The sequence below is a fragment of the Macaca thibetana genome, chromosome 19 (genome assembly GCF_024542745.1).
Source record: "Macaca thibetana thibetana isolate TM-01 chromosome 19, ASM2454274v1, whole genome shotgun sequence".
Taxonomy (NCBI): domain Eukaryota; kingdom Metazoa; phylum Chordata; class Mammalia; order Primates; family Cercopithecidae; genus Macaca; species Macaca thibetana.
In genome coordinates, this window is record NC_065596.1 from 27,766,873 (window position 1) to 27,785,479 (window position 18,607).

Sequence of the window (18,607 nt, forward strand, 5' to 3'; positions counted from 1 at the left end):
TAGCTGGGACTACAGGCGCCCGCCACCTCGCCCGGCTAATTTTTTTGTATTTTTTAGTAGAGACGGGGTTTCACTGTGCTAGCCAGGATGGTCTCGATCTCCTGACGTCGTGATCTGCCCGTCTCGGCCTCCCAAAGTGCTGGGATTACAGGCGTGAGCCACCGCGCCCAGCCAGATCTTTAAAATACCTCCAGCTCTAGTTCATAAAAAGCATGCAATGTTCCATTTCCTGCCTCTCTCAGGTCTGAAGGCCGAACCTACACCAGTAGATCAATCTCAACTATGGTATTGGACAATGAATCATTTGTTGTGATGGATGATGCTGGGTCACGGGATACCTGGGACAGCTTTAAAGACCTACTAACTTTAAAACATTTCTCAACCGGCCGGGTGCAGTGGCTCATGCCTGTAATCCTAGCACTTTGGGAGGCTGAGGTGGGCGAATCACCTGAGGTCAGGAGTTCGAGGCCAGCCTGGCCAACATCGCGACACCCTGTCTCTACTAAAAATACAAAAATCAGTCAGGCATGGTGTCACATGTCTGTAATCCCAGCTACTCGGGAGACTGAGACAGGAGAATCACTTGAACCTGGGAGGTGGAAGTTGAAATAAGCCGAGATTGCCCCACTGCACTCCAGCCTAAGCAACAGAGCAAGACTCCGTCTCAATAAATAATAAGGTCTGGGCCAGGCACAGTGGCTCAAGCCTGTAATCCCAGCACTTTGGGAGGCCGAGACGGGCAGATCACGAGGTCAGGAGATCGAGACCATCCTGGCTAACACAGTGAAACCCCGTCTCTACTAAAAAAAATACAAAAAACTAGCCAGGCGAGGTGGCGGGCGTCTGTAGTCCCAGCTACTCGGGAGGCTGAGGCAGGAGAATGGCGTAAACCCGGGAGGCGGAGCTTGCAGTGAGCTGAGATCCGGCCACTGCACTCCAGCCTGGTCAACAGAGCGAGACTCCGTCTCAAAAAATAAAAATAGGCCGGGCGCGGTGGCTCAAGCCTGTAATCCCAGCACTTTGGGAGGCCGAGGCGGGTGGATCACGAGGTCAGGAGATCGAGACCATCCTGGTGAACACCGTGAAACCCCGTCTCTACTAAAAAATACAAAAAACTAGCCGGGCGAGGTGGCGGGCGCCTGTAGTCCCAGCTACTCGGGAGGCTGAGGCAGGAGAATGGCGTAAACCTGGGAGGCGGAGCTTGCAGTGAGCTGAGATCCGGCCACTGCACTCCAGCCCGGGCTACAGAGCGAGACTCCGTCTCAAAAAAAAAAAAAAAATAAAATAAAAATAAAAATAAAAATAAAAATAAAAATAAAAATAAAAATAAAATAATAAGGTCTGAAGATCGAGACCATCCTGCCTAACGCGGTGAAACCCTGTCTCTACTAAAAATACGTAAAATTATCCGGGTGTGGTGACGGGTGCCTGTGGTCCCAGCTACTCAGAATGCTGAGGCAGAAGAATGGCGTGAACCCAGGAGGCGGAGTTTGCAGTGAGCTGGGATTGCGCCACCGCACTCCAGCCTGGGTGACAGAGCGAGACTCCGCCTCAAAAAAATAAAAAAAAAAGATTTGCTTTTCTCTTATGGAATTTTCTGGGGGAAGAAATGGTATACAAAATGAACAAATAATTTAAATTGCTGCTTGAAATGAAAGCGACAGTGGCCGAGTACTGCCTGCCTACAGGCCACTTGAGAACATTTCATTTTCTTGCCAATTTCCCAGAAAGGTCATTTGTGAAGAGTGGAAGCCAGTCAGCCATGACGTGGACCAGTCAGCATCTTTCTCTGAGACACACAGGGCCTTGCTAAGGCCGCACAGAGGAGGCTTGAGAGCATACCTCACGGAGGTCAGCTAGGGCCTGGGTTCAAACCCAGCTCCTCTACTTCAGAACTGGGCAACTTTGTTGAAACTTTCTTTTCCTTTTGAGACAGGGTCTTGCTCTGTCACCCAGGCTAGAGTGCAGTGGCTGATCATAGCTCACTGCAACCTTGAACTTTTGGGCTCAAGGGATCTTCTCACCTCTGCCTCCTGAGTAGCTGCAACTACATGCATGCCTGGTTAATTTTTTTATTTTTTGTGGAGATGGGGTCTCACTTTGTTATCTAGGCTGCCCTGTTGAAATTGTCTAAGTCTCAGTTTCCTAAGTCATAAAACGGGGATTAAACTAATACCTGATGACCCAGGACTGAAACCCACATAAAATGCCCAGAACACAGCAAGTGCTCAAGAAACACAAGCAGTTGAACTCCTCCCGGCCCCAGAGCTCAGCAGGGCACGCCAGTCACTCACCGGCGCATATGGGGGGCTGTACTCTCTGTACTTGCGGTGCCCTTTCTCACTGGGGCTGAAATCCGAGTCATCTGAGAAGTCAGAGAAGTCATCGCTAGAAGAAGCGTGGCGCTGTAATGACAGGGGAAGAAGATTCAGCAACCCTGCTGCAGGCGGGCCACTTAGGCGCAGTCAGCCTCAGGACAAGCTATGCCGGCATGTGCCGCAGGGCTCTGTGCTTCACCGGAAACACCTCACCTGGGGCACTTAGTGGCAACGGAGCATAAGCTACCAACTCTTAAAAAAGGTCTTTATCCAATTTGAGATAAGCAAAGGCATTAAGAGTGCCCTCTGGGGCGGACAGCAAAAGCTCAGCCCCTGGGGCTCTCAGCCAGGCCCGATGCCAGGCAGTGGCAGTCCCAGTGAATCCTGGACCTACTTTGTGCTTGGATTTCCTCCTCTTCTTCGACCTCCTTTTCTCTTTCTCCCGCTCTTTCTTCCGTTTCCGCTTCAGTCTCCTGTGGGACTTCTCCTCGTCCGAATCACTGTGATGCTTCTCCCCCTTTTCTTTCCGGCTTCTCTCAGGCCCTCCGGAGGTATCCTGGGTCTCCTCTGCCCCATCATCTTCCAATTCGCCTTCTTCCAACTCTCCATCTTCCCTACAAATGAACCCCAAAGCCACCATGAACACAGGTTTGAGAGGAGGCCTCCTAGGGCTCTGGGCTGGCCAAGGCTGACAAGAACCAAGGGCCTGACTGCTGTGAGCGAGGTGATACCCTGGGAGGACACGGGGGCCATGGCCTCTTGTTCTATCCCTTATCCTCCCCCTGAAAGAACTGTGCTTGCTCCAGTCTAACCTGGCTGGGGGAGGGGTAGGAGTTTAAGGGCATTACCACTAACACCGGGACACATCTACGTCAGATTTCCCAACAGGACTAGTGTCCTTAGAAGAAGAAACCGACAAGATGCTGTGGTCACATAAGTGGGAAGAGCCCCATCTTGGGGATTCACAATGCTTAACACTGCAGAACTTCCAGGAAGCCCCACAGTCTAGAAACCCACACAGCTCTGCTGTGAAGCACTTAGGGCACTTCTAAACCTCGCTCGACCACAGAAGTGCCTCTCCCAGAGAGCACAGACCCGCATCCCCTCCCTCCCAGGCCCAGGATCGCCTGCTGGGCCCCGGGCCCCAGGGAGCTGGGCATCAGTGCCACCTGAGGCTGAGGGTGGTGGCTGTACACCGTGGAGAGGGCCTTGGTTCTGAACCAGGGGTGGCCCCAAGCTACCTGGGACCCACTCACAGGCAGGCCTGGGCTGTGGCCTGAGAACCCTTCAAAGTACTTTATTACAAAAGCCCCATGAGAACTGCTGGAAACAGGCTTAGAGTCCCAGGTCACCAGGTCTGACCCACCCTCGTCAGTCCCACATCTCTGGGCTGGAGGCAAGCAAACACTGAGCAGCTGCAGGAGGGGGACGGATCCCAGGCCCCTCCTGAGGACCTCACATGGTACCGGCCCTGCTTTCTCTCCCTCCTCTGACTCACCTGCAGGTACTGGGAACCCCTTCTGGCTCCCCATCCTATACTCTTCCAATTCCCCCATGTCATCCCAATCCCCAGGACTTTAAAAGTGCTCTCCAAACATGACACTGCCCAGTGGACATTCTGTATATGTAAATATCTACGGGGTGGGGTAGGAGTAAGGGAAGAAATTGGGTTCAGGAGGGGCAGCTGGAAAAAGAATCCAGTTTTTGAGCCAAACCCACAGACACAGTGTTCACAAGTACAGGAGTTGGTAAAGGAAAAAAACAATTTTTTTGAATAATTTTAAAAAGCTCCCAAAGTTCCCCACGAATGACCACAAAAAGGCTTGTGTGAGAGCCTCCAACTCCTTCCGTCTCAATTAACTAGGACACAAAGAGAAGGGATGTAAGGAGGAAACGTCACGAGCCCAGGCCCCAAAAGGTTAGCCACAAATGGAGCTACCTCCGCAGAAAGGCCTGCAGCTGCCCAGGCGGGAGCCAGTGCATTAGGCGTGCTTGCCTGAAGTTTCCAGCACATGCGGCAGACTCCTCCCAGGACCCTCCACTGTCCTTTCACTTGTGTCCCTCCCTTTGTCTGCCTCAGGACTGCTACCTAAACATCAAGGAGCTCCTCAAGAGGGGCTTTTTCTATGAACCCTCATTCCCAGTTCAAAGGGGATGGATTCTATTTCAAACCCAAGTGGCCCAGCACCACAGATACTCCTGGGTAGAGGTCAAGGGCAGTTCTCAAAACAGAATGCAGGACACAAAACTCTTTCTGCTGCTTCAAAGGCAACAACACAGGTGACGTCACCCACGTGTTGCTTCCCTGACTAGCAAACTTGGGATGGGGCGGGGCAGGGGCGCAGGCTGCAGTCCTGACAATGGAGGTGCCTTCCCGCTGGGGTGCGGCCCACAGAAACCAGGCGTGGAGCAAAGCCCTCACTGGACGCCTCACCCACACTGAAAGGGCCACATGACTGGGAAAACTGGTTTTGTCCCAAGGGAGAAGCTGTTACTCAGTGACATGGCAAACTTCCCGCCGCCAGGAGCTATGCAGACACTGTGAAGTGGCACCCTGATGGGAATATTGGGGGCAGGCCAGGGCCACACCTCAAGAGAAACTCAGGGGGAGAGAGAGACTGAGTGCGAGAAGGCCTGGGACAGACAGGAGGTATACATGCTGGGGTTTCACGAATAAAAGCTAAGAACAACATTACTCTCGACACTTAAGTCTAGAGGGCATAAAGTTGAGAGGCACATGATCACCATCCAGGTCACTAATTTTTTTTTTTTTTTTTGAGACAGAGTCTCGCTCTGTCGCCCCCACTGGAGTGCAGTGGCCGGATCTCAGCTCACTGCAAGCTCCGCCTCCCAGGTTCACGCCATTCTCCTGCCTCAGCCTCCTGAGTAGCTGGGACTACAGGCGCCCACCACCTCACCTGGCTAGTTTTTTGGTTTTTTTTTTTTTTTTGTAGACACGGGGTTTCACCGGGTTAGCCAGGATGGTCTCGATCTCTTGACCTCGTGATCCGCCCGTCTCGGCCTCCCAAAGTGCTGGGATTACAGGCTTGAGCCACTGCGCCCGGCCAGGTCACTAATATTTTAAATGCCAAATCTGTGCCAGGTTGCTTGACTACCTCCTTTTCTGCACTGTCCTTGTAGGAAAAAAGATACAAATGACAACATACTTGGTCCACAAGGAGGTGCATGATCATCATCAGGGCAGGGTCAGCTGAGCCAGAGTGAGTGGCAGCCTCAGCACGCCCTCCCTTATGTCCAACACTGCCACACAGCAGGTGACAGTCTTGCCCATGGTCAGCTGAGGCCTCCTTCCCTGTCTCGATGCCACCTGCTGGCTCGGACGAAGGTACAGGCTACTCTACATCTAACACCTGAAGGCAGAGGACAAAAGACCATCCAAGGAACTCCAAGAGCCTTAACCATTGTCCAGAATGATTCTAGAAAGGAACACCAAGGTAGAGAAGCACAGCATTCAAATCCATCCTGCAAAGACCTGACCCAAAGAGGGATTCTGCACACTATTGATATCAACAGCTCCCGGCACACCTGGGCTCAAAGACAATCAACCATACAACTTTTCACAAAACAGGCAGTGGCTACTTGAAACTCTGTTTCCCTAGAGTTGAGAGAGGCAGAGAAATACACAGGATTTTTTGTTAAATTGCTGCTGGTTGATGAAGGGGCACTGAGACAGCGACAATAAACAGATCGCTGCATTCTCAGGGCCATCCTGCCATGTCATGCCCTCAAAGCCCCTCCGAGCCCTGGGCTAACCTCTGCCCACAGTCACCTCAGGGGGTCCCCCCTCCCAACACCCGCCTCTCAGCTAAATGTCCTGCGTGAATATGAGGTCTTGACTGTATTTTTCAGACTCTGTTCAACAGAAAGCAAAAGGAAAGGAAGTCAAGCCAACTGGGAATCCCGTGTGCCACCGGCGCGACAGCACAAAGGCGGTCTCCACAAAACAGCAACCAGGTTTCAGCGATGCCACTTAACAGACTGCCGGCAAAATCTGTGTCAGAGTGGGATTAAATACCGAGGGAACATGCTTAATAGACCTCGACATAATCCCCCAAGAAAAGTGGGGGAAGCCCCACCGCGCTAATCATTTCAATCTAGACCTGCCAAACTCTCTTGAGACAAGCAAGCAGAAGAAAAGCCTGCCGCGGCTGCCTGTGCAGGGAGCACTCTATTCCCAGAGCCTGTATTGGCAACGCCTGACATGGCTGCACTCAGTCCGCTGCTAGAGCTCTCTGGGACAGGAAAGCAACCACCCTGGGAGACCGACTTGGAACTGGCCCCCACGAGGAAATGGGAAGAGGCCAACGCCTTGCCTTGAGCCAGTCCTGCCCCATACCTCCTGGACAAAGCTCCCGGGCATTTCAGTTTCCATTTTCAGAGCTGGCTGCTCCTCTCCCTGGGCCAAAGAACAGATCTGGATGCCCACTCCAAGGAACAGGCCGACTCCACAGGGTCCACAAGCATGCTGGGTTCAGCACACACCACGGACTTGGCAAAAACAGTGCTTGGTAAAGATACTTCATGTCCAGACCGGGTGTGGTGGCTCATGCCTGTAATCTTAGCACTTCGGGAGGCCAAAGCAGGCGGATCACTTGAGGTCAGGAGTTCGAGACCAGCCTGGCCAACACAGCAAAACCCTGTCTCTACCAGTAATACAAAAATTAGCTGGGTGTGATGGTGGGCGCCTGTAATCCCATCTACTCGGGAGGCTGAGGCACAAAAACTTGACCATGGGAGGCGGAGACAGCAGTAAGCCGAGATCGTGCCATTGCACCCCAGCTTGGGAGACAGAGTGAAACTGTGTCTCCAAAAAAAAAAAAAAAAAAAACAAACCAAAACTGTAATCCCAGCACTTTGGGAGGCCAAGGCAGGCGGATCACCTGAGGTCAGGAGTTCAAGACTAGCCTTGCCAACATTGTGAAACTCCAGCTCTACTAAGAATGCCACCAGCGAGGTGGCGGATGCCTATAGTTCCAGCTACTCAGGAGGCTGAGGCAGGAGAATCGCTTGAACCTAGGAGGCGGAGGTTGCAGTGAGCCAAGATCATGCCACTGCACTCCAGCCTAGGTGACAGACCTAGAGACTCGGTTTCAAAAAACAAAACAAAAGATATTTCATGTCCAAAGTAGACATGATATTTCAAAGGAGATATTTCATACTGCCTTATCCAGCAGCCTACAGATTTGGGCCTCATGCTCCTTTCTGCAGACCAAGTAACTCAACCAGCTCCACCTCTTCTCTAGAGTATGCTCTTAGTCCATAACCTGAGCCTTGCTTTTCTGATCTACTGAATGGGATAACAGTAGCACCTATCTTAAGGGTTGTGAAGGTTAAATGAGATAATAGGCATAAAGCAATTGACATGAGGGACAGGCACAAAGGAAGAAGCAGCTGTTGGTTGTAAGAACCAGCTAGCATGAGGGCACCTCTCCACGGAAAGCCCTAACTGGCTGGAATGCTGACTGCGAAGCATGTTCTCTATAAGAAAGCTACAACTAGGCCGGGCGCGGTGGCTCAAGCCTGTAATCCCAGCACTTTGGGAGGCCGAGACGGGCGGATCACGAGGTCAGGAGATCGAGACCATCCTGGCTAACACAGTGAAACCCCGTCTCTACTAAAAATACAAAAACTTAGCCGGGCGAGGTGGCAGGCGCCTGTAGTCTCAGCTACTCGGGAGGCTGAGGCAGGAGAATGGCGTGAACCCGGGAGGCGGAGCTTGCAGTGAGCTGAGATCCGGCCACTGCACTCCAGCCTGGGTGACAGAGCGAGACTCCGTCTCAAAAAAAAAAAAAAAAAAAAAAAAAGAAAGCTACAACTAGGGCCGGGCACGGTGGTTCACGCCTGTAATCCCAGCACTTTGGGAGGCCGTGGTGGACGGATCACCTGAGGTCGGGAGTTCGAGACCAGCCTGACCAACATGGAGAAACCCCATCTCTACTCAAAATACAAAATTAGCTGGGCATTGTAGCAGACACCTGTAACCCCAGCTACTCAGGAGGCTGAGGCAGGAGAATCACTTGAACCTGGGGAGGCGGAGGTTGCAGTGAGCCAAGATCACGCCACTGCACTCCAGCCTGGGGGACAAGAACGAAACTCCATCTCAAAAAAAAAAGAAAAAAAGAAAGCTACAGCCAGCTCTCCCTGATGGACACTGCTGACTGCTGGTCAACAAGTTCTTTTTACTTGGTCATAACCACGCATACACTGTTCTCCCAACTCATCCTGCTGACAAAACTGACAAAAGTGACGTCTCCCCTTCCTCGGCTCTAATCTAGGCAGTACCAGAAGCCACCAAGTGTCTAATCAAGACAAAAAGACGTAGGGAGAGCTGAGCCCCGGGAAGGAACAAAGGCTTCTTACAGAAATGAAGCTTGGCAACATGGCAGCTCTCTAGACAAGAGGGCTGGACGAAAGCTGAAAGGGGCCCAGGGTTTGTGGATCAACCTGGTTTACAAGAGTAAAAAATAAAAAATAAAAAAAAAAAAGGCAAAGTACAACACAAAAGATGGAAACTCATGGAACAGCGGCTGTTACCTTAAGATCATGAAAGCCCTTGATAAGAGGCGGCTAGGTTAATGTGAAGGTCAGGGTTATGATCATTAACTGCCCAGACTCTCAACAAATTGCCTGGGTAGGCTCTGAATGACCCATTAACTAGGGACAAAATTACAAAAATTACAAGGAGGTGCCGCCTCTTCAAATGTTTAACAACCAGCCTAAACGCAGAAGTCCAGGATCCCCAAGTCCAATTCTGCGGCACAGTCGTTTACTAGGAGTGAAGGCGCAGGGCCTCTGCTTTAGAAATTCAGCTCAGGGCTCATGCCTAAGAAAGGCCCCAGAGACCTTCCCTTGAGTTAGGATGTAATGAAGCAGCCACAGAGGAAACCTCACTGAGGGATTTTCAGAGCCAGGAAATTCTTGAAATAAACCTCTGGGTCTTGCACATGCTTTTCAGTGTCCTTACTACCTAGGTTCATCAACCAGAAACCAAGAACAAATGTGCTCTGTGTCTCCTTTTCCTCAGCATTCTCAGGTGTCATCATAGCATGCTCTGTGACATCATTCCATTTCCATGGTAATGTGCCCACGCCACAGCAACCACCCAAGTGAGGCACAAAACTGGCGAAGAGAAGTCCAACCATCAGCATCTGTACCCTGCACCCCACGCTCTCACTTCAACATAAGACAGTCTACCTATCCACTGCTGGCATCTAAATACGAAGACACCTACTTGCGGATGTGACCGTAGGAGAAACTGGAGCCGTGTGAACCCAGCTCCGGTATTTGAGATATTGTTAACTTTGTTAGCAATGAGTTTTGTAGTAGGGTTTTTTGTTTTGTTTAATTTTATTTTGAGACAGAGTCTTATTCTGTCACTCAGGCTGGACTGCACTGGCACGATTTTGGCTCACTGCAACCTCGGCCTCCTGGCTTCCAGTGATTCTTGTTCCTCAGCCCCCCGAGTAGCTGGGATTACAGGACCTGCCACCGCGCCCAGCTAATTTGTGTATTTTTAGTAGAAGCCAGGTTTTGCCATGTTGGCCAGGCTAGTCTCGAACTCCTGACCTCAGGTGATCCGCCTGTCTCAGACTCCCAAAGTGCTAGGATTACAAGTGTGAGCCAACATGCCCAGCCTGTAGTTATGTTTTTAAATGATCATAAAGTTAGAGATTCATACTGAAGAATCTACAGGTATAGGCCAAGCACAGTGGTTCATGCCTGTAATCCCAGCATTTTGGGAGGCCAACGCAGGCAGATCACTTGAGCCCAAGAATTTGAGACCAGCCTGGGCAACATGAGGAAACCCCATCTCTACAAAAAAATACAAAAATTAGCCTGGCAGCATGCGCTTGTAGTCCCGACTACTCAGGAGGCTAAGGCAAGAGGATCGATTGAGCCAGGAGGTCGAGGCTGCAGGGAGCTAAGACTGCACCACTGCACTCCAGCCTGGGCAACAGAGTGAGACCCTGTCAGACTGCTTGAGCCCAGGAGTTAGAGACCAGCCTGAGCAACATAGTGAGACTCCGTCACTACAAATAATTTAAAGACAGGGTCTCTCTATGTTGCCCAGGCTGGTTTTGAACTCTTGGACTAAAGCCTGCCTTGGCCTTCTCCTGCTTTGGCCTCCCAAAGTTCTGGGATTAGAGGCGTAAGCCACTGCACCCAGCCTCTATGAATAATTATTAAAAATTTTTTTTTCTTGGCCGGGCGTGGTGGCTCACGCCTGTAATCCCTGCACTTTAGGAGGCCGAGGCGGGCGGATCACGAGGCCAGGAGATCGAGACCTTCCTGGTTAACACGGTGAAACCCCGTCTCTACTAAAATACAAAAAATTAGCCAGGCGTGGTGGCGGGCGCCTGTAGTCCCAGCTACTCGGGAGGCTGAGGCAGGAGAATGGCGCGAACCCGGGAGGTGGAGCTTGCAGTGAGCTGAGGTCGCGCCACTGCACTCCAGCCTGGGCGACAGAGTGAAGACTCTGCCTCAAAAAAAAAAAAAAAAAAAAAAAGGGCCAGGCGCGGTGGCTCAAGCCTGTAATCCCAGCACTTTGGGAGGCCGAGACGGGCGGATCACGAGGTCAGGAGATCGAGACCATCCTGGCTAACACAGCGAAACCCCATCTCTACTAAAAATACAAAAACTTAGCCGGGCGAAGTGGCAGGCGCCTGTAGTCCCAGCTACTCGGGAGGCTGAGGCAGGAGAATGGCGTAAACCCGGGAGGCGGAGCTTGCAGTGAGCTGAGATCCGGCCACTGCACTCCAGCCTGGGTGACAGAGCGAGACTCCGTCTCAAAAAAAAAAAAAAAAAAAAAAAAAAAAAAAATTTCCATAATACAAGGTTAAGAAAGAAAAAAGAAATTCCAGCCAGGCGCAGTGGCTCATGCATGTAATCCCAGCACTTTGGGAAGCCAAGGCGGGCGGATCACCTGAGGTCAGGAGTTCGAGACCAGCCTGACCAACATGGTGAAACTCCATCTTTACTAAAAATACAAAAATTAGCTGGGCATGGTGACACGTGCCTGTAGTTCCAGCTACTAGGGAGGCTGAAGCAGGAGAATCACTTGATCCCGGGGAGGCAGAGGTTGCAATGAGCCGAGATCGCACCACTGCACCCCAGCCCAGGCAACAGAGCGAGACTCCGTCTCCAAAAAAAAAAAAAAAAATTAGCCAGGCATGGTGGCACACACCTGTAGTCCCAGCTATTTGGGAGACTGAGGCAGGAGAATCACTTGAACCCGGGAGATCAAGGTTGCAGTGAGCTGAAACTGCACCATTACACTCCAGCCTGGGTGACAGAGTGAGACTTCATCTCAAAAAAAAAAAAAAAGGAAAAGAAAACAAAAAAGAATTTCCAAGTGGGACAACTCAGCAACGTGAGGAGAGGCTGCAAGGTCCCCAAGCAGTTATTTAATAATTTCCCAGCAGAGAGCTGGAATCTAGGCTTGGGGGCCTCCACACTCCTCACCAAGGCCTAAACTGAGGCTCAGAGACAGGAAGGAATTTGCCCGTGGGGTCACAGCAGGAAGAAGCAGAACTAGAAACTAAGTCCAGTACCGTCGGATGCAAAGACCAGCTCTTAACTTCTACAAATTATCTGACAACTACAAATTACGTCAAAAAGAGTACTTTGCTAAACACGTCAACTGACAAAACAATGCCCATCCTGAAATGTATAATCGAGTGGGGAAAAATAAGATATACATACATAAAACAGACTTCATGAATCAGTATTCCAAGAAATGCCAGAATGAGGCACCAAGACTTTGGGCAAATTCCTTAAACACTCTGTACCCCAGTCTCCTTAACTGTGCAGCACAGGCAACCATGGAGTCCCCAGGATGGTGTCATGCGAGAATCCCATGAGGCCATGTAACGCAAGCACTTAGCAGGAACCTCCCTCAGAATAAACAGGAGTAAAATCGACCCAAACGCAAAGACGCAAGGTCGACACAATCCTTCCAATATCAAATGAAGGAAATGGTAGCATTTCAAAAACCTAACCAAAGACATCTAGATAGAGAATAAGGGCTCATGGAAAGACTGAAGGAATTCTGGCAAAAAAAAAAAAAAAAAAAAAAAAAGGACTCATCCCAACACTAAGAGAAAACAATATAAATCCCAGGGAGTGAAATTCCAAAGTCCCCTAACATGAAAGGAATGCCTTCGCCCCCAAGTGTGCAGCATCCACTCTGGGGTTTGTACAAGCAGGCAAACCTCTCAGAACAGTTCTGCAAAGCTCCGAACAGGCTGACGACGAAAAAACCCAGCCTGCTAGAGGAAGCTTGTAGAGACAAAGATGCCATTTTCTTTGCCTCAGTATCTATTCTTCCACTCCCACAAACTCTGAAAATTTGCATTCTTGAGCAAAGGTATCTATCCTTCAGAACCAAGTTACTCTTGGCGGAACCTCTGGAATTTGCTTCTCAGCAATGAAGAGTTTTCTAACCACCTTCTCATGCCAACGAAGCTTCAGATGGTTTAAAGCTGCAAAGATCATGGTTTTCATCGGAGGACCGATTTCTATTACTCCAGAGGAGAAAGTCTAACAATTTAACTTACGAACTAAGAGTTCTCCTTGTTTATAATTTTTTATTTATTTACTTTTACGCAGGGTCTTGCTCTGTCACTCAGGCTGGAGTGCAGTGGCGTGATCATGGCTCAATGCAGCCTTGACCTCCTGAGCTCAAGCAATCCTCCCCACCTCAGCCTCCCAAGTAGATGGGACTACAAGCATGCGCCACCATGCCCAGCTAATTTTTGTAGAGATGGGGTTTCATGCCGGGCACAGTGGCTCATGCCTATAATCTCAGCACTTCAGGAGGACAAGGCAGGCAGATCACTTGAGACCAGGAGTTCAAGACCATCCTGGCCAAAATGGTAAAAACACCATCTCCACTAAAAATACAAAAATTAGCCTGGTGTGATGGCATGCGCCTGTGGTCCCAGCTACTCAGGAGGCTGAGGTACGAGAATCACTTGAACCCAGGAGGCGGAGGCTGCAGTGGGCCAAGACTGTGCCACTGCACTCCAGCCTGGGCATCAGAGCAAGATTTCGTCTTAAAAAATACATAAAAATAAAAATAAACAAACAAATAAGAGATCTGGGCCTAAGACTCTTCAGATTTGTTCATGCATCATCTAAAGAGTTTCTTGGCTTGGTGCAGTGGCTCACGCCTATAATTCTAGCACTTTGGGAGGCCGAGACGGGTGGATCACCTGAGGTCAGGAGTTCAAGACCAGCCTGGCCAACATGGTAAAATCCCATCTCTACTAAAAATACAAAAATTAGCTGGGGGTGGTGGCGCACACCTGTTATCCCACCTACTCAGGAGGCTGAGGCAGGAGAATCGCTTGAACCCAGAGGCGGAGGTTGCAGTGAGCTGAGATCATGCCACTGCACTCCACCTGGGTGACGGAGTAAGACTCTGTCTAAAAAAATAATAATAATAATTTCTTAACTACAATTATATACATACAACCTATTTGTTAATTTCTAGTCACCTGTGGGTTCCTTAAGGGCAGACAAGAATGAGGTTCACAGTAACCCCATGTTTCCAAGGGCCCAGCATAGGGCCAGGTACAGATTGGGTACATGCTCAGTGCATATTCTACATGATGTATCAATCTCAGCTTTCATACCCTTTTGGTCAATTTCATCAATAGAAACAGTAACAAATTTCCAAGGAACCTTTTCAGCAACCTGTATCACTTAAAACTTTGACACAAACTCATTTGAGTGTTTATCAAGGGTTTCCAAATAAGCTTGAAAGTGATGGATGCACAGACGGAACAGAGGAGACAGGCCCTGCCTTGGATGCAGCCCGCCTTGTGTGGCACACAGGCTTCAGTTACTGTGATTGCTCTCGTTCCCTGCGGAGTGGCAGGGCCTGCCTGGAATCCCAAGGAAACCTAAGCCCTGGTGTCTGTTAGGAAAATGAGGAGGGCAACAATCCAAGCCACCTGCAACAGACTTTTGGCCAAGTGACACTAGTGTCTGGGCCCAGCTCCCTCAGTTAGGCCATAGCAGGGATGTGATGGCCGTGATCCACTTCCACATGGGGACTCAAGAAGTCTCCAGTTACTTCTAATGAATGAAAATCCCTTCCATTTAAGAGGGTTTAAAAGCCTAGGCTTGGGCCTCTACATTCGCTGGAAGGAGTGGAACGTAGGGAAGATGGAGCCACAGTAGACTGAGGAAGGAGTAACACCCCCACCCTCTCGAGGGCCAACTTTAATGGAATATCTTTATTCCCTCCTCATTCCCTCCCACCACAAAAATAATGACAATGCCTGCCGTGCTGGCATACCAGACAGTGCATACCATACCGCGTGGTGGGCAGCAACTTTCTACTCAACTCTGCTGCTGTAGCGTAGAAGCAGCCACTGATGATATAAATGAATGAGTATGGCTGTGTGCCTATAAACTTTACCTACTGGCCAGGCGTGGTGGCTCACACCTGTAATCCCAGAACTTTGGGAGGTCAAGGAGGGTGGATCACTTGAGGTCACGAGTTCAAGACCAGCCTGCCCAACATGATGAAACCCCGTCTCTCCTAAAAACACAAAACTTAGCCAGGCATGGTGGTGCGCACCTGTAATCCCAGGCTCAGGAGGCTGAAGCAGGAGAATCCCTTGAACCAGGAGGCAAAGGTTGCAGTGAGCCGAGATTGTGCCACCGCACTCCAGCCTGGGTGACAAAGCAAGACTCTTGTCTCAAAACAACACAAACAAACAAACAAAAAAAAAAAACTTTACCTACAAAAACAGGCTGGGTGGGCTGGCTTTGGCCCAAGAATCATACCTAGCCTGGATGCAACGGCTTTCACACTTTTTGACACTGAACCACATCTGCTTCTTTGCATTTCTCCCAAACAAAAGTGTCCAGAAGCCACACTTAAATGCATTATGCTTTTCCTTTCCTCTTCCATTTCCTTGCTTTTCCAACACAGGAGAAAAAAATCAATAATTGGACTTCATACCCCACTAGTGGCTATACCCTGCAGTCTGAAAAATACCACACCAGATCCACCACAGTATAATGGTATGTATAGTATAGAGATGGGGTCTGAGTACCAGCCGCCCAGGGTTCTAACTCTGCCTGCAGCACGCACTTGCTTCGTGACCTGGGACAACTGACTTCGCCTCTCTGTTTCAGTTTCTCCTCAAAGGGCAGGGGTAAAGGTTAAATGAGCTAATGCATGAGAAGCCCTCAGAAGGGCCCTGGCAGGTAATCTTTGACCTTCAGGTCAATTGCGCACAAATGGTACTGTCACCCCTTTGGAAAGACAAAGACACTGACTTAGGAGATGAACTCAAGAATCACATCCAGTTTGCCTGACTTCCCCAACCATAGCTGTCCATCACCCATCACTGTCAGCAGAGGGCCAATCCCATGTGGAGAGAACACAGCAGCACCCAGGCAGACATGGTGGCTTATACCTGTAATCCCAGCACTCTGGGTGGCTGAGGTGGAAGGATCATTGAAGCTAAGAGTTCCAGGCTGCAGTGAGCTATTAATACTATGAGGTGCCACTGCATTTCATTTCAGCCTGGGTAACAGCAAAACCCTGTCTCAATAAAAGTGAAAAAACAAAGCTTTTGGCTCTGGACTTCACTCTATCCTTTCTGGGATGACTGACAGGCATGACCGGGAACCTGATGGGCCTGCCTGTGATCTAGCCACTGAGCCTAACCTGCAAATTAATTGTTAAGGCATCTGCTTTGCAAGTGGGTATTAGTGAGCTGCAGCAGCAGCAGCAACCCTTTATTGTGGTCAGAAGCTGTAGAAGGTAGGCCAGACACACGGGAAGGGAATACGAGGTCTGGTAAAGGCAGTAACAACCCTAGCCTGACTTTAAATAAAGTCTTCAGGATAGAAGGGTTCTTTGCACACTCAGAAAACTTTTCTGCTCCAAGAAAAGCCAGGGAGGAGCTTAGTTACTGAATGAACAAAACTTTGTCTGACTCAGCCAGATCCCAAAGGAGTGAAACATCCTGGAGCTAGATGAGACCTTGCTCATTCCTCTCTGGAGAAAGTAAAGGACTTGCGTGGGGAAACTGACTAGTTTGCAGTGGTGTGAGATTCTAGATCCCTGGCTTCCCAGTTCTCAGAAGCCCTACCAAGACTGCAGCACTAACTCGGATTCTAATTGCAAAAAGATGAACACAGGAGGTACAGTCAGCATAAGCTCCAGACAGTATGACCATTTGAGCAACTATAAAAAGACACTGAGCAAGCAAGCAATGTCTTAAGATGGCTTCCACTTAGTGTCAACCCCAATCGGCTCCCTGTGATTAAACAAGCTGACCAGAACCCTAAGAGGTGAAAGATAAATGCACTTCCTTCAAAAACAGATGCTCTTACTTCTGTTTACACACTGACTGTAACAGTTCTGTTTCAAATTCTTCTCTAGTAGGGAAAGCAGAAAGATTCACTAAATGCTGGCATTGTGTGGGTGTCCCCAAATGCACCCATTTGACCACAAAGACCCTGAGAAGTGGGCATTTTATCCTTGATGCCTACTGCACACTGCCGGGGAGGAGCCAGGCCTGAACAGTTTTATCTGGCTCCAAAGTCCACAGTCTTCCTCCACATCCTGTTGCCACCTCCGACATTCAAAAAGATGTCACCACTTGCCTGACAAACAGGGCACTGAGTCACCTATTCACACAGATGCGAAATGGCAAAAAAATACACACGAGAAAGATTCTTTATACAGACCAGTTTGGTCAGAAGCAGCAAACTATGCTCTCAGCAAATAATCCTGTGTTCTGTTAAGAAAAACAACAGAAAAAGTGACAGGACACAACTAAATCTAGCACCAAGAGACCATATCTTCATTTTTGTCAACAACTACTAAGAGTCAACCCAAGGGGTGATGTGCCAGAAATCTATTTAAAAACTGTCCATCTCACCTCATTACATCACCAGCGTAACCACACACAATGTCTTCAAAACTGCATCTGCATTAACTCCTAAAATCAAAAGTGTCCACGCAGCAAAGACTAGGCCAAGAAACTGGGAAAGTCAAACCCATGAAGTTTGGCTCCCCCTAAACGATTTTTACCTTAACTTATCCCCATGAACTTGACATGCAACCCAGACAAACTGGCAGCTTTTCCATCCTATTAGGTTTTAATTATGAAACTGGCTTCAAACCATGTATTCGGAAAGGAGTCCCTCCACCAATGAGGCTGCTCCTACAGTCCCTGATCTGCTGAATAAATACCAATTGCCAGAAATCTCAGGAGTCATCCTTTTTTCTCAGCTGTGCTGCCAAAGTACAGGTTAAGCGCCTTGCTCAATTCAGCTACTTTGCTTGCTATTCGCTCTGTCACTCAACCTCCTGGCGTGAATCGGACCCAGTTGCTCTGGCACTAGAATTACTGTTTGTGGGGACCAAAATTAGGTTCTCTAGAATCTGGTTTGACTTGATAGCTATCCACGGAGACTTGGAAATAGTTCCATTAGCAATTTTCACCACAGAATATTTACTGTAACTGGATCTGACCTCTATGGAGAGATGTTTCTAGAGGCATGATAGTCATAAGCCATAAAAATGTAACAAAAGGAAGTGGATCCTCAGCCATTTCTCTCCCATCATGGAAGAAGGTAAAAGATCTAAGAGCAAGAAGCAGAGGTGGAAGCACCGTTAAATAAATTACTAAGCAAGTCCAACATGCAATAGCTCCACATTCAACTATATAGAAACACAAGAGTCAAAACCGTTCATCTTAAATTTGCCAGGCAGTTGAACAGCCAGGTCCACAGGTACAAAACAATTTTCCCTTGGGATCAGCCTTCCTGGCTGTGGAAAAACCACAGTAGTGGCTAAAATAGCTGGCTCTACTTAGAGAAAACTATGGCTTAAAAAGAAATCAAAAATTTAAACCTTCAGAGCACAACAAAATTGTACCGGGGGGAGAGGACAGGCTGTGAATTACTCCTTTTGGGGAATCACATAATTTTTTTTCTTTTAAAGAGCAAATTTGAGAGGAATTAAAAAAATAAAGGGGCTTTATGACCAGAACATCCATATTTCCATGGTCAAAATCGACTTTTTTCTACTAGGAGACTTTGATTTGCTTTTAAGTTAAATCTCTCACCCAGAGAAAATAAAAATGTAAAAGGTTATAAGTGTATAATAAGATTGGTTGTTAAATCAGGGATTCTGAGTGACACCCTTTTCTTTCTTTTTTTTTTGCAACATCCATTAATTTGATTTTTAACTAATACTGGTACATCAGTTTGGGGGGAAAAAAGGCAGTACT

At 48.9% G+C, this 18,607-nt stretch overlaps 4 protein-coding genes across 8 annotated transcripts in view; 1 reads left to right on the forward strand and 3 right to left on the reverse strand.

Moving 5' to 3' along the window:
• The window catches only part of SAE1 (SUMO1 activating enzyme subunit 1), a 549,006-nt gene that overhangs the window by 421,452 nt on the left and 108,947 nt on the right, over positions 1-18,607 (forward strand). The window lies entirely within an intron of this gene.
• AP2S1 (adaptor related protein complex 2 subunit sigma 1) overlaps positions 1-18,607 on the reverse strand; it is a 400,774-nt gene that overhangs the window by 263,818 nt on the left and 118,349 nt on the right. The gene's annotated exons all lie outside the window — the stretch shown is intronic.
• The window catches only part of TMEM160 (transmembrane protein 160), a 204,476-nt gene that overhangs the window by 48,533 nt on the left and 137,336 nt on the right, over positions 1-18,607 (reverse strand). The gene's annotated exons all lie outside the window — the stretch shown is intronic.
• Positions 1-18,607, reverse strand: part of ZC3H4 (zinc finger CCCH-type containing 4) — a 54,136-nt gene that overhangs the window by 30,941 nt on the left and 4,588 nt on the right. For all 5 annotated transcript variants that reach the window (XM_050772057.1, XM_050772061.1, XM_050772058.1 and 2 more), the window contains exons 2-3: positions 2,713-2,932; positions 2,295-2,405 (exon numbers count right to left, since the gene is read on the reverse strand). In XM_050772057.1, coding sequence (XP_050628014.1) covers positions 2,295-2,405; positions 2,713-2,932 — 331 coding nt within the window. The remainder of the gene's footprint in view (positions 1-2,294; positions 2,406-2,712; positions 2,933-18,607) is intronic.